General features: G+C 38.8%; 1 protein-coding gene across 2 annotated transcripts in view; it reads right to left on the bottom strand.

Moving 5' to 3' along the window:
* EPB41L4A (erythrocyte membrane protein band 4.1 like 4A) overlaps positions 1-22,114 on the bottom strand; it is a 235,008-nt gene that overhangs the window by 88,523 nt on the left and 124,371 nt on the right. For both annotated transcript variants that reach the window (XM_019727789.2, XM_019727788.2), the window contains exons 5-9: positions 16,777-16,874; positions 15,536-15,656; positions 13,019-13,106; positions 10,678-10,766; positions 10,006-10,069 (exon numbers count right to left, since the gene is read on the bottom strand). In XM_019727789.2, coding sequence (XP_019583348.2) covers positions 10,006-10,069; positions 10,678-10,766; positions 13,019-13,106; positions 15,536-15,656; positions 16,777-16,874 — 460 coding nt within the window. The remainder of the gene's footprint in view (positions 1-10,005; positions 10,070-10,677; positions 10,767-13,018; positions 13,107-15,535; positions 15,657-16,776; positions 16,875-22,114) is intronic.

The raw sequence follows: 22,114 nt of genomic DNA, 5'->3' as shown, positions 1-22,114 counted from the left end.
ACGTTAAAAAATTTTCATAACAAATGTCATTTAAGCTTGTTAAAATGAAGGCGTATCTAGTAAGTTCTACTAACACTGTTAATTTTTAAAAAAATATATAGCAGAATTTAAAAATCCCTTCCAAACAAATAGCCTATGTGTTTTAATTATGGAGAAAATTAAAAACCATACCAGTAAGTGAAACAAAGGTAAGTCCGTGAACCTGGGAGACCTGGGCTCTCCTCCCTGCCTTAGTCCAAGCTACTCAGTAGCCAAGACTGGTCAACAACAAGGCGCTCCCTGAGTCCTTTTCTGTGTAAAACTTCAGTAGCTCTAAGTAGCACGAGGTTGAGACGGTTCTGATTCAGACTTGTATTGGATGCCTAGTACATATCCAACGTTGGACGAGGTGCTTTCAATCTCACAACAACGCTAAAAGACAGGTACATTCATTCTCACTTCACAGATAAGGAAAGGTAGGTTAAATGTTGTTCAGATTATACAAAGTTAGATAAGTGACAGAGCTGGACTTAAACCATGCTATTTGACCACAAGGCCAGCAGTCCATCATTGAACGTAAGAGACTCCAAACCAAACTGCCGTGTGGCATCAGGATCCAAACCGTACTAGCAACTCCATAATTAAGAATATCTGGGGGGAAATATTACATCTGGGATGCTCGTACATCATAGGTGGAAATACAAACTGCCACAAAAACTTTGGGTGGAGAGAATATGCCAATAACTAACAATGTCCTGACTCTTTGACCATGCATTCCCACGCCTAGGAATTTACCCCAAAGATACCCCTCCAACAACATAGAAATAGGTTGATCAAAGGAAAATGTATAACTGAATACTACCTAAATGTCCCAGCAGAAGAGATTGGTTGACTAAACTATGGTACATACACTCAAAGGAGTACTGCTATGCAGCTGTACAAAGAACAAGAAGTGGGATTTCCAGGAGGCATGACTAAGTGAAAATAAAGCAAAGTGCAGATACGTATGTAGTATGCTAGCTTTGAGGTGAGAATGCTACCTTTTAGGCAAGAAAGAAGGAAATTTTTTTAATTTGCTTAACTGTACAAATAGAAACACAGGGAGGATAAACCATAAAATGCTGAAGTTGGTTACCTACAAGGAAGGGGGCGGGGACAGGACTGAAGGAATATGGGAGTTAGTGATACTTCTCTAAGTGTGCCTTTTTGTATAGTTTTACTTTTGGAAGCATGTTAATCTTCTGCATCTTCTGAAAATAAAATCAAATAAATAAGGATATGAATGGGGGACCTATAATTGAAAGCAAACTGAAACAAGTAAACATAACTAGATCTTAAATGAATACCATAACCACAGTAATAGGGAAGGTGGGAAGGAAGCCAACACAAGTACATTTTGAACATGGTATTTGACTATTTATGCCCTCAGTCTTGGCAAGGTGGTATATGTGAGTGAAACTGGAAGCAACTGTCAGTTTAGTGGTTTGGCCAAAGCAATTCTGAAATTATTTGAGATGTATTTTAGAACTGAGCAAATTAGTAAATGTGTTTCTGTTGTTGGGAGCCAAAGTTCTCATGCACAAAGAAAGGACATACAAATATGAAATGAGGGGAGGTAGGAAAGAACCCCATGGGGAAGGGTGGAAATTAGAGGTATGGTATGAACTCGTGATTTCTGAAACGTATATAAGCATTTTTATATGTGCAGATATATATTTGCATGCATGTGAATATGTATGCATATATTCCCTAGTTTTGTCCACTGAAAGGGCCAAGAAAGAAAGTCACACCAGTAACAATGACCACACCAAACACCCAGATCTTGAACCCTCCCCACTAAAAGGAACTAGGACTCTTTGGAGAAATGGCTGGTAACAGGGTGGGTGCAGGGTGGGTACATGATGCACTTGAAACACCACATTATACCAAAATGGAAGAAAGTGACCAAAAAAAAGATAGGGGCAGGTCAAAAGGGCACAGAAGCCACATTAAAAGGACTCGCACTGACCAAAGAGTTAAGTAGAGTAATATAGTATAAACCACTGAAAAAAGAGGAATTGATAAGTCAATAACTGATAAATAAATAGAAGAGAGGTGTGGCTCTTGTTTACCGTGGAATGCTAAGGGCTGACTGAGAATGTGGAAGGAGTGGGAGAGCCAGAAAATCAGCATTTTGCAAGCATCATTGTAAAAGATTGGATTAGGCAAGAAGTCTCGATGAATGCTAGTTAATCCTGCTTGCATTGAATTAAAGTATCTCCCCACAGATTACTTATTAGTTGCACAGGAGAAAAAAAAACCAGTAATGATACAGTGGAAAACTGGGCAACATTTTATATAACTAGGTGATCAAACTTAACTGACGAAAGTCGCCGCGCATCTCCAGATGTGCTAACCCAGAGACGGACACAACTTCACCTATGCAGCTTTCTGGCTGAGAACACATTGCCTCAGTCTAATCACAAGGAAACAACAGACATATATGAAATGAGTAGCTTTCTATTTTTAAAAAGTGGAGCAGAACCGTATTCTTCAAACATGTCAATGTCATAAAGAACAGAAATGCTACGAAAATGTTCCGTATTAAAGGAGGCTAATTAGGTTTTATCCTGGAGGGGAAAATGCTATAAAGGACATTATTAGGTCAACCAACAAAATTGGAATATAGAGAGTAGATGAGAGAAGTATTATATCAACGTAAATGCATTAAGTTGATAACTATACTGTGGTTACATCAGAGAACATCCTTATTCTTAGGAAATACACACTGAAGTATTTAGAAACATATGACAAGTGAAACTTACTCTCAAATCTTTCAGAAAAGAATCGTGTGTGTGTGTGTGTGTGTGTGTGTGTGTGTGTGTGTAGAGGGAGAGATAAATGAAAAAGGAAATGAAATGTTAACAGTAAGTGAATGTGAGTCAGAACAGGTGACTGTGTTTTTTATAATATTTTCATTTTTGCAACTTTTTGTAAATTTGCAATTATTTTCCAATAAAAGTATTTTGAAAAATCTATAGTTCCCTTTGCAACGTGAAAGGAGCCCTGCTTATGTAAGTGAGCCCTGTCGGGCTTGCCGAGGCACAGTGACAATTCCTGGCCATCCCTACTTCCCGTGTACTCTTCTCCAAGCAGGCCCGAGTGTTCGGCCAAGTGGGTCTAATTACTCACAGCCACCGCTGCCAGGAACCTTTTGGTTCTACATCCTGTCACACTGGGTAAGTTTAGCTGAGGTTAGTTTCATGATGCATTATACATAAAAGTAATCACAGCATCATTTTTTCATTTTTTTCATGGATTCAACAAATGTGCTTAGTACATGCCAACGGCTGGGCCTACTGCTGGAGACTGCACTCTCTCCCTGTTGATGAAACCAAGAAATTTGGGTATGACCCAAAATTCTTCCCTATTTTTCATAAAAACATTCAATCTGCTACTAATCAGAAGCAGTTTTACCTCCAAATACCTCCCCAACCTGCCCACTTCCTCTCCATCCTGTGGTGACTCCCCTCTCATCATCTCCCCTTGATCAGCCTACAGCCTCCTAACTTACCTGCCTCTATTCTCACCTCCATGGTCCCCCCTGCAGCCAGTGGTTTTTCTGAAAAGCAAATCTGATCACAGTGGGTGAAACCCAGGGCTTGATGTAGCACCCAGTTTCCCCACGAGTCCTAAAGTCCATCAGCCAGTGTCAAGACTGACCTACAGGTAAGAAAGACTCTCTCCCAAGAAAGCTAAGACTGAACCGGCACCATCTCACTACCCTTAGGCCTTCTATCCCCATCACCGGGGTGGACGGGCAGACAGAAAACCAGCCCTCACTCCCTTCTGACATTCACAGCCTCTCCGCCTTCATCTGTGTGAATCCACTGGATCCAATCTCATTATGCTCCCTGTCTATGTCAGTCACCCCCAAGTAATGCTCAGCACATCCCCTAGCCTGTCCCATTCTCTCACTGCTAACAACTCCTGGAACCCTTCCTTCGTTCCCTCTGTGATTCATGGCCTATCACCAGCAAAATCCCCTAGCTCCTCAGTCCGTTTTCTTACCGGGCCTTCCCCTTTTGTGCCAGTAGAAACCCGGCCCTCCCCTGAGGACACTGTCCCAACTGCAGTCCTCTCAAGGGGTGGCTGTGCTTTGTCCCTACTATCCTTGTATCACTGGGCCTGAAAGTAGGGGAGAATTCTCCTTGTTCCCCAATGCCACTTTCAGACCATTCTCTTCCTTCCCCTAAAAGTTCCGGCTTTGAAGCTCACCAGATTACATCACCTGCCATCTGTATTGGCTGTCATCTTTACAGTCACCTCCCTCACTTGTCACCTTTATGGCAGTCACTGTCACTCTCTCCACTACCACTGTTGTGTTAATTATTAGAACTTTCAATATATAAATGATCCCTCCACCAACCAGACCTCTCTGTTCCCTGAGCTTCTCTTCTCCCACGATGCCGTCTTCCTCCCTCTGCCCTCGAGTCACTCCCATGCTCAGAACTCTAGAGCAGGGTTTCTCAGCTTCAGCACTATTGACATTTGTAGGGGACTGTCCTGTGCCAATTTACAACATGTTACAAAATGTTTACCAGCATATTCCCTAGATGCCAGTAGCATCCCTGTCCCACCCAGCACTGAGACAACTGCAAATCCTTCTCTATATGTTGCTAAATATCCCAGGAGTGGGGCAGCACTTGGGAGGTAACTGCCCCAGTTGAGAACCACTGCCCTAGTTCTTTCCATTGACAATAACTGAAGCCCCTCCATAGTCTCAAGGCCTCGCACCTCATTTTCTGACCACCACCCTCTCTCTCCAGTTCAGTCTCTCCTGTACTCCACCCCCAACAATCTTTCCACACCACTAGGACCTCCACCCACAGACCTGGCCATCCTCTCGTTCTCCTTACTCACCTCCCTATCCAGTTTCAATGCCATGGTAAATTACTATAATTGCTCCCCTGACTCACTTGCCTTCCTAGCTCTTTGTACTACTCTCTCAACAAAACCAACGCTCTACTTGCTTCGTGCCTGCCCCAGTGCTGATGAATGTGGCTGGAGGAAAGCACACTATGAGTGGGCGTACTTTAAATTCCTGACTTTCTGTACTACCGAGCTATCATATGATATCATCATACCACATGTCCCTTTCCATTTTCTCTCCCAAATTGCTATTTCATAATTCCTCTTCCTTCAGACCCCCAACACCTCTTCCACAACCTCTGTCTCAGCTGATGACCTTGCTACCTAGTTGTCTCACAGTAAAAAGCAGACCTGATTAGAAGAGAACTACCCACGTACTCTAATCTACATTCCTATGCTCGTCTCCCTGCCTACTAACCACAGATCAATGTCCTGGCTGCACTATAAGATCAATCCCTCCATTTATACACAGGATGTCATCCTTGATCACCTACTCAAGGAATATTACTCCAGCAAATCTCTCTCTCTCTCCCTGACATCATCAAGTTTTCACCATGTATTGGATCATTCTCATCAGAGTATAAATGTGCTACTATTTCTTCCAACTTTAAAAATAAAACAAGCAGAAAAAGCATCTCCCCATGTCCTACTTCCCCTGCCAGCTATCTTCCTATTTGATCTGCTTTATGCAAAAATTCCTCAAAAGAGTTGTCTACACTCACCATCTCCAATTCCATTCCTATTACCTCTTCTGTTTTTTTCTTAACTAATATGCACCAATTTCAGTATTTATCTCCTATAAATGGACTTCTAGGTTATTATTTATTTGTTTGTTTGTTTGTTTATTTTTATTTATTTATTTTACTTTCACATAAGTGCTGCAATGAACATACCTGTCTGTTGTGATTTTCTAGGGTACCCAGAGCTAAGAGTGGAATAGCTGGGTTACAATGCACTCTTCAATCTACTAAACCCAGTTTTATCAATGACTTCCTACATTTCCTAAAGTCAGTGGTCAATTCTCAGTCCTTATCTTACCTGACATATCAGCATCATTTGACACGTACTTAATACATGATTTTTACCTGGCAAAGTTGAGGACACTTAGCGTTCTTTCTACCTCCTTGATCGTTCCAGTCTGCCTCCTTTGGGGGTTCTTCCACTTCTCTTATCTATACTCATTCTCCTAGCGATCTCACATAGTCTGAAGGTCTTTTCATATCACAGTCTCACATAATCTTTTAATACCAGGATATGTCAGTGATTCTCAAATTTGAATATTCTGCCAGATTTGGGTCCCAAACTCTAGACTCACGCAGCCCACTTATTAAATGTCTCCATTTAGATGTCTAACAGACATCTCAAACTTAATGTATTAAAAATGGGATTCTCGATCTTCCTTAGCCTACTGTAATCACAGCCTTCCCCACCTCACTTGATGGCAGCTCCATTCTTCCTGCGTTTCCAGCCAAACACCTTTACGTCACCAGGACTCCTCTATTTCATGCCTCCCCACATTCATGAAACCAAACGGCTAAATCCAACAGCTTCTCAGCACTTGGAAGGTTACTACCCTGGTCCAGGCCACTATCATCTCTCACTTGGATTTTTGAAACAAGCATTAGTTGTTGAATAAGTGAACAAGCAACAATCTTTGCTCTTGAGGCACTCAGTGAGAATCAACCATTTGATAACAACTTCAAAACATTTAAACCTGTGGTGATAAACACATACTCTTAAAACCAAGAGCTAATACATAAGTGAGAACAATAGTGGTATTTTAATTAAAATCACAAACCAATCAAGAATGCCTTATGTATTGCTAGATCACTTAACACTCATCTAGAAGTTCTGACCAACACTATAAAATACAAAACATAAATAACAGAAATGAGGGAATACATTATTTTTATTTGCGAGTGATATATACCTATAGAAATTTAAGAGAATCAAATTAAGAACTCTTGACTAGAACATGAGAATTCAGCAACATGGCCAGATTTGAGATACACACAAAATTCCATAGCTTTCACTTCTACCAGCAAAAACCAGTTATAAGATACAACAGGAGAAAAAAAAATGATCCATAATATTAAGAAAAAAAGGGAAAACACACAAAAATAAAAGTAAAACATTATCAAATATGATGCAGGCACATAATGAATCAATATAATAAGAAGAGAAATGCTTATAACATGATATTAATTATAAAAACCTGTGTACAAAACTATATGGCGATGATGTACATACATGTATATATACATTTATTATATATTCACTGTAATGGGGCAAAATCTGAAAGAGATTGTACCAAAATAATAATCATTATCTCCGAATTTTACATTAAGAGGCAATTTTAATTTTCTTCTTTAAATTTCTTCTTTATAGAAAATTTCCAGATTTTCTACAATCATTATATAAGATTTTTCACTAAAAGTTTTAATTTTCTGTCTATGGCCACACCACCCTGAATGCATCTGATCTCATTTGATTTTCTGTGAGGTATTATTTAAACCACAGTACCTACTTTGAAGCTTAAATAATACGTAAAAGTATTTATGATAATTAGCTTCTGAATCTGTCAGAGACATAAATTTTTACAAAACCAGTATTTAGTTGCAGACAACTATTTGTTGCCCTCTCAAAAATGAATCACTGAACTCTTTAGGGTTATATCTGACAAAGATGAGATTGTTATTTGTGGATGCACAGAAAAACATGAATAGATAAACAGTACATGTTAATATGTTCCCAGTATTTATTGATATGCTAATGTGTTATGTTGGACACACTGAACATTAAAAAGTAGAATTGGATAGTGTTAGTGTAATAGTGTGCCTCCAGGACAATGTTTTATCTGTAGGACTTCGCTGTTCTCTTGGGAACTGAATCTCTGAATTTGGCCCTAACAGCCCTGAACATACCGCGTTAAATCTCTCTGACCAGACCAGCCAAGCAGAAAACCAGCAGAATAAGCATTTCAGCCATTTTTCAAACTGACTGTGATTATTGTTCCAGGTGATAGGTTTCAGGGGACTTTTGTATATTATCTATGATTACAGTTAGGCCTTCACAATAATCGACTTAATTCCACCATTATGGAAATCACTGTCTCACAGAGAGGTACCTGATAGAGACAGAAGAAAGACTCCACAGAGCAGGAATGCTCAGGAAACAAATTGCTTTGGTTCAATTAATGTGCTATTTAATTTTTTTTATATATTCCTTTGACTCAAGCCCGAGTTGTGTGACCTGCTTTGCCACCTTACTATCACTGACATAAGGCTTAAGGACCCAGGAGACTCGGTGCCTCAGGCCGCACCCAAACATCCATTTCTTCTCAGTGCTGCAGAAGGAACTGGCACTGAGCTGAGTGTGTAAGAAACCAGGTCATACCATGGAGACCGCCATTAAAAAAATAACATGATAATATAAATTTTTTTGTTTTCATGAACTATTTATGAAGAAATCTAAGAAGTTGAAAATTCAAATTAGCTGGGACTTGACCAAATATTTATCTCGAAGTAGTACGAGACATTTTAACATAACAACATAAAAGTAATCCACCAAAGGACCTCACTCACAAAAATAACTTAGATGTAAGGAGAAAATGACTTTGAATAATAGCAGTACTTCCACTATGGTATCATTTCATTACCATATTCTTATTAAAAACTTGAAATGTTATTTTCAATGTGTTAGATAAACCTTCTGCCTTGCATTATTAAGTCATCCAAAATCAGTGGCAGGATAGGGAGAAAACTGTATAACCATTCTATGCAATGAGTTATTCTACTTTTTGGATGATTTTAATTTAATCTTATAGTAGCACATATTTTAAGCTTGATGCGTCCAAGTATGTATTGGGGAAAAAACTGGATTTCCTTCAAACTAGACTGTTAAGAACTACACTGAGGTTTTGGACTATCATTCCCTTAAAAATCTGGAATTTCCCCCTCATTTCCCCTCAGACTCATTTCAAAATTCAGTTTTAATTTTATCAATAAATGGCAGCATGTTGCACAGTTCAGGGAGGGAGCACTGCATTTTTTCCTAGAAGAAGAAGCCCAGTCGTATCAGGTTTGGGGACCTGACAGTACATAATCTTGGTAGATCAGTTTATTGATCATTTGATGGATATTTACTGAGTACCTGCAACATGTGAGCCACTGGGCCAGATGCCACTTTCCAGCTGTGACCGCAGCCACACTGTTCCTGCACTTCCACTTGTGGATGCGTAAATACAGACCCATTTACCTCTTTTTTTACAAAACAATATCTCATCCATTCAATGCCATTCACTTGAGGTTCTGTTCTACATAAAGTTAGTAAGGATCAAAAAGAGAGAAGGGTGGATTCTGCCACATCCTATTGTCACTCATTTACCCTATAAATATGGATGACAGTCACCATACCTGAAGGGAGTACTATTTTCACAGGTAGCTTAAAAGGAAGCTTTCACATCCTTGCCTTCTTCTGCCCAGTTTCCTAAAAGCTACCTGTCAAGGCATGAATGCACCTCCAGGCTCTGACAAATACTGTGCCCCTTCAAATAATCCCGGAGGACACTGCCAAGTTGCAGAGCGAAGGGCAGCATTTTTGCACTCTTGCCTTACACTCTCCCTTGAAAGCGTCCAGAGTTTCCCATCTGGTTTATCTATCACACCCAAGTAAGGAAATAGCACAAGCGTGACTCCCTACATGTTTAATTTGCTTTGGAACAAAATGAGGACACTTTTCATTCTGTGTGCAGGCTGCATACAGATTGGAGGAAGCCTTCTGATTGTAGGACAAATCCTACATTCACATTCAGTACTAATGAGCACATTACACTAATAACAACAATCTCCTCCTATTGTCTCCTCTGCCCTACAAAGGTTTATTTCCTTTTGCTAAAACTGAAATGACAGTTCTCCATTATCAACTCATTCATTTCTACTCACTTCCCTGTCCCTTCCTTGAGAAGAAGTTGTGTGCGAGTGTTGATTCATCGAGCTCCGGGTGGTTGCCACTGAAGAAAACATAGAAGTTGTACCTCACAATGTCTTTTTAGTTATCAGTGAAAGGACAAGACTGCCCCTTCTCAGTTAAACTGAGTGCTAAACAACAACTTACATCTTTCCCCAGTACTCTGAGTTCAAACTGTGTCTCCTTGAAGTGAACCTTTGTAATCCGAGGCCTGAAAAGAAAAACAAAGCAGATGGTGGTGGTGGTGCTGTTTTTAAGAATTAACCTTTCAGAAATTCAGAGAAGTATCCAGCGGAAAAAGACTGCTTCATCCCAGCCCTTTACAAACTGCTGCAGTCATTGTAGCGTCCCCTCTGCTTTGGACACCTTCCTAAACAGAACTCCGTTCTCCTTCTCCTGTGCTTCTCCAGTAAATGCAGACAAGTTTGGAACCCCCACAGCCCTGGCAGTGCTTCTTTCCCAGACACAGGATAGTGCTACAGGACTCTCAGTCTCTCTCAGATCCTTCCCCATTTAGAGTTAGAACTCAGAGTAGCCCTGAGCCCACAACCCACCAGCACATACTGGAACGGGTAGGAAATCCTACTACACACAGCTTCCATGACAAGAGTCCAGAATCATAGTGCCTGAAATCTACAGAGAAAATATTTTCTGACATGCACTTGGAAAACCCTTATACTCAGTTTCACTCATATTTATCAACTACTGGAAATGCACCTGTTTTCTTTTCCTAATCTTTTCACTGACACACAAGTCCCATAAGCCCAATATGTACAGCGTATAACTTGAATACCTACACTGCCCTCAACTTATACTTACCAGAAATACTTCCCCACTTGTTTTTTATTCTTGTAGACAACAACACCAACTGGAGTTAATCCTAAGAAATACTCAGATTTGTTTTCTCCCTGCAAAAGCAAACATACGCCTATAACTATGGATTAATTCACATAAATGCTCTTGGTCAAACTCTAATTGGCCATACAAACATAATTTGTTGCATTCATATTGGATCCAGTTTTTGAAAGACATGAGCTTAGAAAGCCAGCTATGCAATGATGGGAGCTAACTTGCTGCTCACCTTTTTTCAGAGTTCTTAAGAAAATTTTCTTAGTACAGTCATGCTTGTCACTTGTTTATTGAAAGACCCTGGACTACCAGTCAGGCAACTGGTCTACTCACCCCATGTTCCTCCTACAGTGGCGTTCAACCCTCACTGCATGTTAACCGGAATCACCCATGAAACTTAAAATGCTAACGCCTGGGTGCTACCTAAACCAGTTAAATCAGAATCTGGATGGAAGATGCTCAGGTATCAAAACCCCTAAATGCTCCAGGTCATTCTCCTGTACAGACAAGGATTGAAACCTTCTACCAAGGGTCCCTTCCCAGGGTTCATCTTGATCTTCTTCCTCTCTGCTGTGGACAGTCATGCGACCTGGCTCATCACCACCATCTTCAGAAAGTTCAGGCAGCATCTGCAGGCATACAACTGGGTTTTCTGAGGTCTCTGTCCTGCTCCTTCCTACTTCCATTTGTGATTTTAAGACTGCTCAAAATTTTAAAAATACAGTCTCTTCTGGTAAAGACAGGAGATCCTTCACTTCCAAAAGAAGTTAAATAAGATAAACAAGAAAAAGATAAATCTCAATTAAGAAAAATGGGATTTTGAAATGAAGAAGTTACAGAGTGTGTACCAAGGACATGCACAGAACTGCATGTTTATGTTCGTCTTATTTCTACTCTAAGGTCAAGCAACAGACTGCAGAGTCATATTCCCAAAGAACATAAGACAACTGATAAGTTTTGGAAGAATTCCAGCTGTTGCCCACTTTCAGTTCTAAAAATTCAATCTTAAAGGAATGTATGGACGATTCAAATGAATCTAGTTCACTTACCATGACTTTCCATGGTCCACAAAAAAAGTGTTTATGAATTAGAATAAACATTACACAAATGCAGAAACATTTTGCAGAAAACTCTCTCTTTACATTTCCCATAAAACACGTAATTTTAAAAGAACTGAGAACCTAACAAGATTAACTTGGCTAAAAGGGAAAAAGATAAATATCCCACAAAGTTTTAGAAGTGCTCTTGAAGGACAGTAGTATAGTACATTTAATAATCTAATGAGATTGAAATCTAATATATCAGGGAACTACTGTTTCCCCCAAATGTGTAACTTTTATTGCCATATTAATGGTATACACAGGGATGCATCTAACTCTTCATAAATAATAAGATTTCTTGTTTTAGGAAACTCTGATGAGCAAAAGACATATTACAAAATGATTATATGAGTAAGTTATTTTGCATTGTAGTAAGTTTTACCAGCGTTCCTTAAACATTGAGTTCTATAATCCAATTGACAAACACTCTGTCTACATATAATCTTCTGCACTTCGTTTCATGTAAAGAATAAGGTACCTGGCTCATTCTCTCAAATAATCAAATATGACTCTTGCTAACTAAACTCATAAAATCAAAGGCAATGATATTTGAATCTCACTGGCATAGAATAATCAATTGGTAACCTTAGAGAAGTGGCTCAAAGGTTAAGACCCAGATCCAGAACACTCAACACAGATTCAGTATAATTTCTCAATGACTATATTCCGCAAATTTCCATCAGCCACTGAAGGAAATCTGCAAAAATATTTCTATTAATGCAGCAGCAAGAATGACAATATGCAGGAATCATAATATTGACAGACCTTCAGATTCAACATAGAACTACCAATAATTGTACCTGTACTGTTGCCTAAAGCCTACTGTACCTGGCAAATGATTTTACGAATGTTTTTCAGCCACAAAACCTATTTTTTGGAAAATCCTCCTGTGTTCTGCCTCATGCAATCAATTATAGACCAATTGTAAATTACTCTGACGTTTAGCTAAGCCCTTTGGAGCTGTTATCCAGATTGTGTTTTCAAGCCCAGTGAATTGTTTTCTACACATGGAAATATAATCACAGACTTTTATGCAAAACTCATTAGGGCTTAATCCATGCAAGAGATTCGCTGTGTTCAAAAAGCACCGATGAAAAAAGTATCATCTGCTCACTAAATAACAGGACAGCAGCTTTCCTTTGGGAATTTCAGTGACACTAAGAAAAATGTCATCAGCTGAAAATACTCTGTGTTAATTAAACGTTACTCACATAGACGGGATGGAGGTCAACGCCATACATCTCCAGAGATTTGGCAGTCCTCAAGTAATTCAGCTCTGCTTCCGAAGGAGCCTGACCCCTACATGCAGCACAAACACAAAGAGCCTTCCTTTACTGAGAGCGACTGCACTTCCAGGGAATGGAAACCATCTTCACTAGACTCACTGAAATAATAAGTAATCCTTTGTGCTAATGCAAACATAAGTCTTTGGATGACAAGAAGCCCCTGACCTTCTTGATGACAAAATTTTATACTCTGAGGTGATACTGGTACTAAGTTAATCTCATTTACTGAATCGCTCATTATAGCCTATCCCAATGTCCGAGCATCTGTGAGAAGTTCTCAGCTTCAGAAACCCCCAAAGAGATTATAAGCACTCATATTTAAAAAGCCTACCCTTGACAAAGAGTAAAATGTCTCCATGCACCAGCGACTCTCCCACAGAGAAAAAGGTGAGAGCAGCGGTGGGTAGGAGGAAGGGAATAGGCTCCCCACCACCCAACTGGCGTTCTCATCAGCATCTTCTGAGCACAGTAGTTTGAAAATACGTTAGTTAGTATTTAGAAATTGTAATAAACAAAGTCATTTTCTTAATAGAGTATAGAAATCTACCCAAAATCTTCATTGGTGATACTATACAGAACACAGCATTCATTCCTAATAAGGGTGAGATGGAGGATGCCAGGAACGTCTACGGATGAGTGTGTGTGCACAGGTGTGCACGCGTGCAAGAGAGAAAGGGAGAGAGATTTTTAATGGTTAACACAAGGAGCTATGAATTTTTTTAAGTTAAGAAATCCTGCTTTGATGCATTCTTATGTTTCAGACATAGGACCCAGGAAAACCCAGTAATAAGCCACACTTTTGAAATCTCTGAAGAACGTTTATAACAGGTTAGACAGAAGAAAGCTACCAAACCTTGATCAAGCTTTATTCTTTTAGAAATAACAGTCACACTGTCAACACCATCACATAAAACATATACAAGGCCCTGTACCCAAAACTCTTTGATAATTTCAAAAATATAGCTGTACTTTGAAACCTCTGTTAGAATTAGTATTCCCAGAATGTGCCAAACACACTGCCCTTCCTAACGTTGTAACAGGCACTCTCTTAGCATCCACTTCAGCAAAGCCTTAAAATGAAGGGCTCTAGAATCAGCCTGGAGAGCATTCTGGTGAATGCTAATACAAGATGGAGAGCCTAGTTTCTCTGATTGCAATTCAGGAATTGACTTCTGCTGCTACTCACTGAAGTACATCCTTCAGGCAAACATTTTTTGTTGACCGTATTAATTCTACTTTTTTTTTTTTCCTTCACTATAATAGATCGGAAACAAGCAAATTCAAGAGGGAATGTTACATAAGAGACAATAAAGCAACGTTAATCAGTATGGAGGATTTAACCAAAATAACTATAATTAAATTATAACTCCAATGCTGCAGGCCATTAATTGAAAATCTACTAGGAGGCGGGTATATTCTCAGAAGTACATGTGGTGTTAACATAATACCCTCCGAGGCTCCACAATGGTGTCATCATGATTTCCAGATCCGTTGCTATTAGACTGAATAGGACTTTGCTTATAACAGTGAAGAATTTACAAACTTACAATACAGCAAATCCAGAATACATTAGGGCTTTTGTGGTTATAAAATATATTTCTAGTTAAAAAGATAAATTTCACAAGGTACTGGTAACTGAAAAAATAGACAGCAAAATATAGTATATACAGAATGATTCCATGTAAGTAAAATCATACATACATAAATCTATATGTAATAGATTTTCTCTATGGGAAACTATGCATAGAGAGAGATTTGAAAGGCCAAAAATACCTTGACTTTAGGTATTGGGATTTACTCTCCTTTATATTTTATAAATCGTGTGGGGTTTCTATGAGCATTTTAATGGTATAAGCAGTAAAAACTTTAAAAAGAGAAAGAATGCTAGAATGTTCCAGGCAAAGGTGAAGAATTTAGCATTCTAGAAACTTTTCTTAAGCCTGCCAATAGCAAAAAATGGTGGTTGATGTAATATCAAACATTATGTTTTTCTAGCTTTACTGAGATATAATTGACATACAAATCTTGTGTAAGTTTAAGGTGTACCATACAATACATTTATAAATGGCAAAACGATCACCACCATAGTTTAGCTAACAACTCCATCAGGTCCCATAATTACCATTTCTTTCTGGTGGTGAGAACATTTAAGATCTACTTTCTTAGCTACTTTCAAGTATATGGGTGGACCTTGAGGGCATTACGCTTGGTGAAAGAAGTCAGAGAAAGACAAACACCATATGATATCACTTGTATGTGGAACCTAAAAAAGCCAACCTCATAGAAACAGAGACTGGAATGGTGGTTATCATGGGCTGGTGACTAGGGTGGGAGGTATGGAGGAGATACTGGTCAGAGAGTATAAACTTCTAGATATAAGATGATATTTGGGGGATCTAATGTACAGCATGTTGATTATAGTTAACAAAATGTAATTCTTACATTAGAGTTTTATGAATTCTTTCGATGGCTTCTTCGAGTTCTTCTTTCTGATCAGGAACAAACCGATACTCTGACACATATCCCGTAGTATGTTTATATGGGTCATAATCTCCAAGTTCAGCTTAAAAAGAAAAAAAAAATGTAATCTTTTTTCCATTCTAGGAAAATATTCCTAAAAATACAGGACTGAAAATGTCACGCTGGAACATTTCCTCCAAATGCCGTATTAATATATTCATATATAACATAATTAAATAATCTTAGTAAAAAATAACTCTGAGGAGCATATATAAATGGTATAAACAAAATCTTATTAAACATAAGTTCTGTATTTTTCCTTTCTGAAAGACTATAATTATCACCATTTTTATTTCAATTATTCTTATCAGCTTATATGAGAAAAAATACTGTAAGCAGAATTTAGAGTATATATAACCATGATAAACAACCATGATCCCAACAGAGCCTCTCAGACAATGACATCGAGAAATAGAGCATATGTATTTGTCCCAAATAATGGTCATGGAAATAGAATACAATGTTGCACACAACCCCATCACAGTTTACACAAGAAGCAAAATGAAACCAAAAAGCTGACTACATTATGTGTATAAAAATTCTCCTCCCTACATTAGTCCACCTTCCAAGCCCAACCCAGTTTATCGATGGGACATTTTTCATAGGGTATTTTTCCTAGACTATTTCCGACCTGCAAGTGCCACAAAGACAAGGGGGACATGCTGTGTCATTGCACCCCACCTCAGCCTCCAAACTGACAATGCAACCTGGTACTGCCCCACACGGCCGCCATATTGATGCCAAACACTGAGGGGTGCTAGTCAGTGAGCTGGCGTTGGCACCTAACCACACAGCATCTTCACAACAGCTGCTTGGAAGCAATGTGATCTCTGAGACATAACAGCCTTGGGGGAATCAATGGTCATGTGGAATGTAGAGCAGAAAGGATTTTCAGACCCTGCACTTAATCAAGAATCAATGCTATTCCTGTGACTCAAACTGCACGTGACCTACTACAAGGCATATGTGTATAACTGGCCTCATTTGTACCTCTTCTAGAGGAACACTAACGAAAACTTGAATTCGGACTAAATTCAATTTTTTGTTTGTTTTAGCAAAAGGTCATTTGATAAGAAACATTTTAGCATATATACCTACTTAAAAAGAAAAATTCAAATATTTCCCTCCCACATCTGAAGCAAATTTACTTAAGTGGTACCTACACTGGATGGCATATGCTCCCAGCTGAGCAGCAGTGTTGACAGGGCAGGGCAGCCGGCCCTGAAGGACATCTTGCTTCACCTGCAAGAAAAACTGATATCTAAAAAAGAAACGGGGGAAAAAGAGATTAATGACATCTGACGCTACCCAGACCTGAAGCTTCAGAGCCTGAGACTCAAGAAAACAACTTTCACCTTGAATGAAAATAAAGTACTTTCTGCTCTTTCGTGAGGTAGCTGTTGAGGAAACAGGGACTATTTAAACACACTCTATAGAGGCAATACAGGGTATTGCCTTGTATATATTTCAGGCTCTCAACTTACGCTGGCTGTACTGCATCCCAGCTCTGGCACTCTCTAGCCTGTGGCTTTGGTGGGTGGCTTAACCTAACAGCCAGTCTCCTACCTGTAAAACTGGGTCAGTGAAGTGTCTATACCTCATAAAGCTGATGTAGAAGTTACGTATAAGCTGTTCTCAACATTCTCATTACTGTCACTTCTATGACAACAAGCGCTTAATGGCAGGACGAAATTCCAAGGACCCAACCTATATGACATGTGTTATCTACAGGGTGGAAAATCACAGATGCAGGACAAAAAGGTCATGACAGTGTAATTCCATCAATCCTCCCACTCGTTAAAACCACACCCATTATCTGCAGCTGTGCTCATTCCACGTGCCTAAAGGAAACATGGTATAATAATAGTGCCACCCACCATTCTAAACATTGCAAATATAGGAACTCATCCCAAGTATTTTACATACAATAACTTATGTAAGACTTTAAAATGAGGCCAGTACTATTATACCCTCCATTTTGCAGATGAAGAAACTAACAGACACAAAGAGATGAAGTTAACTTGTCCAAAATACTACAGCTAGTTACATAGAACCAGAACTGGAATCTAGGAAATCTGACCCTACACCTCTCTTAATGAGAGTGTTATGCAACTTTAGCTAGCTTCCCCCCACCCCACCCTCGCCCCCGCCCCACCCCATTCAGCCTTTCTGCCAGTGGGGTGAGAGAGGCCAGAGGTTATGAACCAATACAATGAACCAGCCACCCAACAGGATCCACCACGATCACTTTCTCACTTTCACTTTCTCTCTCTCCTCCTCCTCCACCCCCACCCTTATACACACTTCAGGGTGTCCTTTGTGATTTCTCTTTCTTTTCAAGGTGACTGTTGATGTCATTGGGAAGGGCAGGAAAAAGCAAAGGAAATGAATTACAAAAATCAGCTGTGATAAATTTATCTTCTCTAAATGCTCACAACCAAAGACTAACGAGGGAATCCAAATGTCAGATGCTACTCTGATAATTTCTAGAAGACTGATATCAACTTTGATTGCACCCACAGGCTTAAGTGAAAATCTGCTTAACAGCCTGTGTTTCCCCACCGGCCATTTCCGTAAATGTCACCAAAGTTTTCCAGACACCCAACTAAGAGAAAACTAGGAATAATGTGTAACCTCTGGCACCCACACTCTATCACTAAATCTGCTAGTTATGAGAATGTATACACTTCTCTCCATCTCCTGTCCAGGTCACTACCCACTGGATTTCTAAAACCTCACTGCTCTGTCATTATTCATAATTATCTCCCTTCCAAACTACCTTCCTGAGAGGTAAACAGGATTCTTAAAGAGTAAACAGGACACATCAGTCCCTTGATTAAAACAAACAAACAAACAAAAAAAACCACTAAAAGACTTCCTTTGTCTTCAGGATAAAGTTCAAGATCCCTAAGATGGCTTAGGAGACTCTTGCTTATCTCTTGAGCCACATCTCTTGCTATAAGAATTGTACACCTGAAATCTATGTAATTTTACTAACAATTGTCACCCCAATAAATTTAATAAAATAAAATTAAAAAAAAAAAAAAAAAAGACTACCCAACCACCACCACTCCTTAACTTGTATTCACATCTCCATCTACTTAACAACTTTGCTTCCCTGAAGGCTAGTCTTGGATTTCAAATCCACTTAGTTATAATCACCTGTGCTCCTCTTGAAGCAGAGTAAAGTGATATTGGCAGAAATTAAGTGCAAAAGCTTATAAACTAAATGGACGTTTTGCTAGAAGTACTACTGCTTGCTGGAAACGTGCATTTAGCTCCACTCTCCCTATTGTTAACTTGGAATTTCTTTTCCCGAAGTCTACTTTTTTTTTAGGAAATGGGTCACAGATGCATATTTGTCTTGCTCTATTAAGACTTTTATAACATCTGACTGAACAGTTAAATCCCTTGCCAAATACAGAAACCAAGGGACCTAAACCCACAAGAGTTTGCTTCAAAGAGAAAGGGAAAGAGAAACAGAAGGCGATGAAAAACAAAGACAGCTGAAACAGATACAAACAGATATCTATAAAAAAAAAAAGGATCCATAATGTTCTGGTGATTGTATCTCCACTGTATAGGGCTCAGCACACAGTAGCTACTCAATAAATAGTTGTTGTCTTGATGGGTATGAACCAACAGATATAGATGGATGAAAATAGAAAAAAACTGAACAGCCACTATCTATGAAAAATTCATGAAGAAAAAGAAAAAAACAAACAAAAGTGTTCACACTTCCCTAACAGTGTACCTTTTAAAGATACCACGTCTTTATGTCACTGCATTAAAAAATCCACTAAAATAGAAGATGACAAGTAAACTATTTTTAATTAGGAATTTGATTACTCTTTATGACAACAAGCATTGTATTAGTTTTATATAAGGCAAATTTACGATACAGTAAAATCATATTTTATATGCTAGACAAACACGTTCAGTCCTATTTTAATTAACTATATATAACTTATTTTGTCCATTTTATGGCACTTAGAATACAACTTAATATTGTATTTAAATTACAGATTTAGATTTGTTGGGTCGCACCTTCTATGTCATTCTGACTAAGGCTATGATTGGATGCTTGACTCCTTGTTTATCTCTGGTTTTAATCAGGGTGAATCTGCATTCCTATTAACCTAGGACAGTTCTAGTTTGTGTCTATGATACATGCCTAAGTATTAGTAATTCTCCTCGTCATTCTCCAAAATGTCAGGGTTTAGACAATAAATTATATGGTGACCCTAGTTATACTGTACCCTGCGGGAGAAAACAATGCTGACTAAAAATGATCCACTTCAATAAAGAAGCTTTCTCAGATTAAGAACAACAAATACCATATGAGCTCACTTATAGGTGGAATCTAAAGAACAGAATAAACAAACAAACAAAACAGAAACAGACTCATACCAGTTTCCCTGAAAATAAGACCAGGTCTTATATTAATTTTTGCTCCAAAAGACGCATTAGGGCTTATGTCCAGGGGATGTCATCCTGAAAAATCATGCTAGGGCTTATTTTCCAGTTAGGTCTTAATATCCGGGAAACATGGTGGATACAGAGAACAAACTGATGGTTACTAGATGGGAGGGGAGTTGGGAGACAGGGTGAGAAAGGTGAAGGGATTAAGAAGTACAAATTAGTAGTTACAAAATAATCATGGGGATGTAAAGTACAGTATGAAGAATATAGTCAACGATATTGTAAAAACTATGTATAATGTCAGATGGGTACTAGACTTATCGGGGGGATCACTTCATAAGTGATATAACTGTCTAACCACCATGCTGTACACCTGAAATGAATATAATATTGCGTGTCAACTATAATTTTGAAAAAATAGTCATGGAGATATATACAGCATAGGGAATATAGTCCATAATACTATAATAACTATGTACAGTGTCAGATGGGTAATAGACTTTATGGGGTTATATTTTTGTGAGGTATAAAAATATCTAATCGCCATGTTGTTTTGTACACCGGAAACTAATAAAAAATAAAATACCATACAGAAACTCTTCATTAAGAACCAGAAAAAAAAAATAAGAAAGCTTTCCAGAAAACATTCTGGTGCAAAGCAGAGGCTTCATAAAGCATCTATCAGTTATTTTTTTTATATAAATTAATATACTGGTGTATATGCACTGTCTCCCAAGCTAGACTGTGTGCCTGCAGGGGAGAAATGCTCTGTCTCCCCTTCCATCCACACTTATCTCAACACTACAACCAGTACAAATGAAGGGCTTGAAATATTGGCTTCACAGTTTTCCATTTATCTGCTGTTCAATAAAAAGAGCTGAACTGACAGCAAGGATGCTTAAGTAGTGTGGACCATTAACAAATTTAGCAAGTATCAGGCCAGAAGAATGGGCAACGGAGATTGGCTTAAAGAAGGGGAAGAGAGAGACCCTGTTCTTTCAGGAACCAAAACAGAAGGTTCTCCTGAGATTCCGTGCTCAAAAGCAGCCAGGAATGCTCACCTCAAAGCAGCCTGAAGTGTACCTCCCAGTGACCTGAGACCCTGGTGAGGAAACTGAAAGATGTGGGGACAAGTAGAAGCTTGATTTTCAGTGCCAGTTGAATGTGACACTGAAGAATCTAAGAGGAGAGGACTTACCTAAACGGGAGGAGGGTTGTTTTTAGCATCCCACAGAGAAGTAACACAGCATGTGACAGGAGACTAACTTAAATGTGAGGGACAGAGGGAAATGTTTAAATAATAACATGATATTGAACACGGTGGGGGAAATGGCATGTATGACTTAAGAAGAAAAATAATCGAGGAAGCATCCAATAATTCTCAAGAGACAGGAACAATGAAGATCTGGAATAACACTTTTGCCTCAGAAGTTTAAAACTGAAGATTAAAATACAAGACCAAATAGCAACAGTATCACCTTACAGTTGTACAGTCCTTTGAAGTTTACAAATTTCTTTTGCATCCATACTGGAATGTGACCCTTGCCTCAACTCTGAAGGATTGAGGACCATTATCTTCATTTAGAGAAAGAAACAGACTTCAGAAGTGGATGTGTAACTGAAGGTCACTCAACTAGCAAAGAAGCTAAAGCTAATCTTCACAAAGTGAATAACATGGATTACCAAAATAATAATAATGGATGAGCTTAATGTCAATCCCCAGTAAATACTATAAAATATTACAAAACAAACTAAGTAACAAAGACCTGTTTTAGAAGCTAAAAAGTGTTCATTATGAACAAGTCATCTGGAACTAGCATTATTTTCTTTTTTAGAAATAGTTGTTAGAACCTTAAAAGTTCAGGGAAATTTCAGTGACATCACAGATGGGGCTGTCAACAAAGCAATGGACATTCTCTCTGTCCTTCTCTCGGGAGAACTGAAACCCCGTCTCTCTGTGGTCACTGCTGAATCTCTTTGGTACTCAGGCCACTGAAACATGGTGTTCCATGTAGTTATTCAACGAAGGGTAGGTGAGTGAGTGAATTCTGTCTTTTCAAACAAATTCAAGAAATGCAG

This window comes from Rhinolophus sinicus, linkage group LG03 (genome assembly GCF_036562045.2).
Source record: "Rhinolophus sinicus isolate RSC01 linkage group LG03, ASM3656204v1, whole genome shotgun sequence".
In the NCBI taxonomy this organism is placed as follows: Eukaryota; Metazoa; Chordata; class Mammalia; order Chiroptera; family Rhinolophidae; genus Rhinolophus; species Rhinolophus sinicus.
The sequence above is the reverse complement of the archived record's forward strand: the minus strand, read 5'-3'. Positions and strand labels throughout refer to the sequence as shown.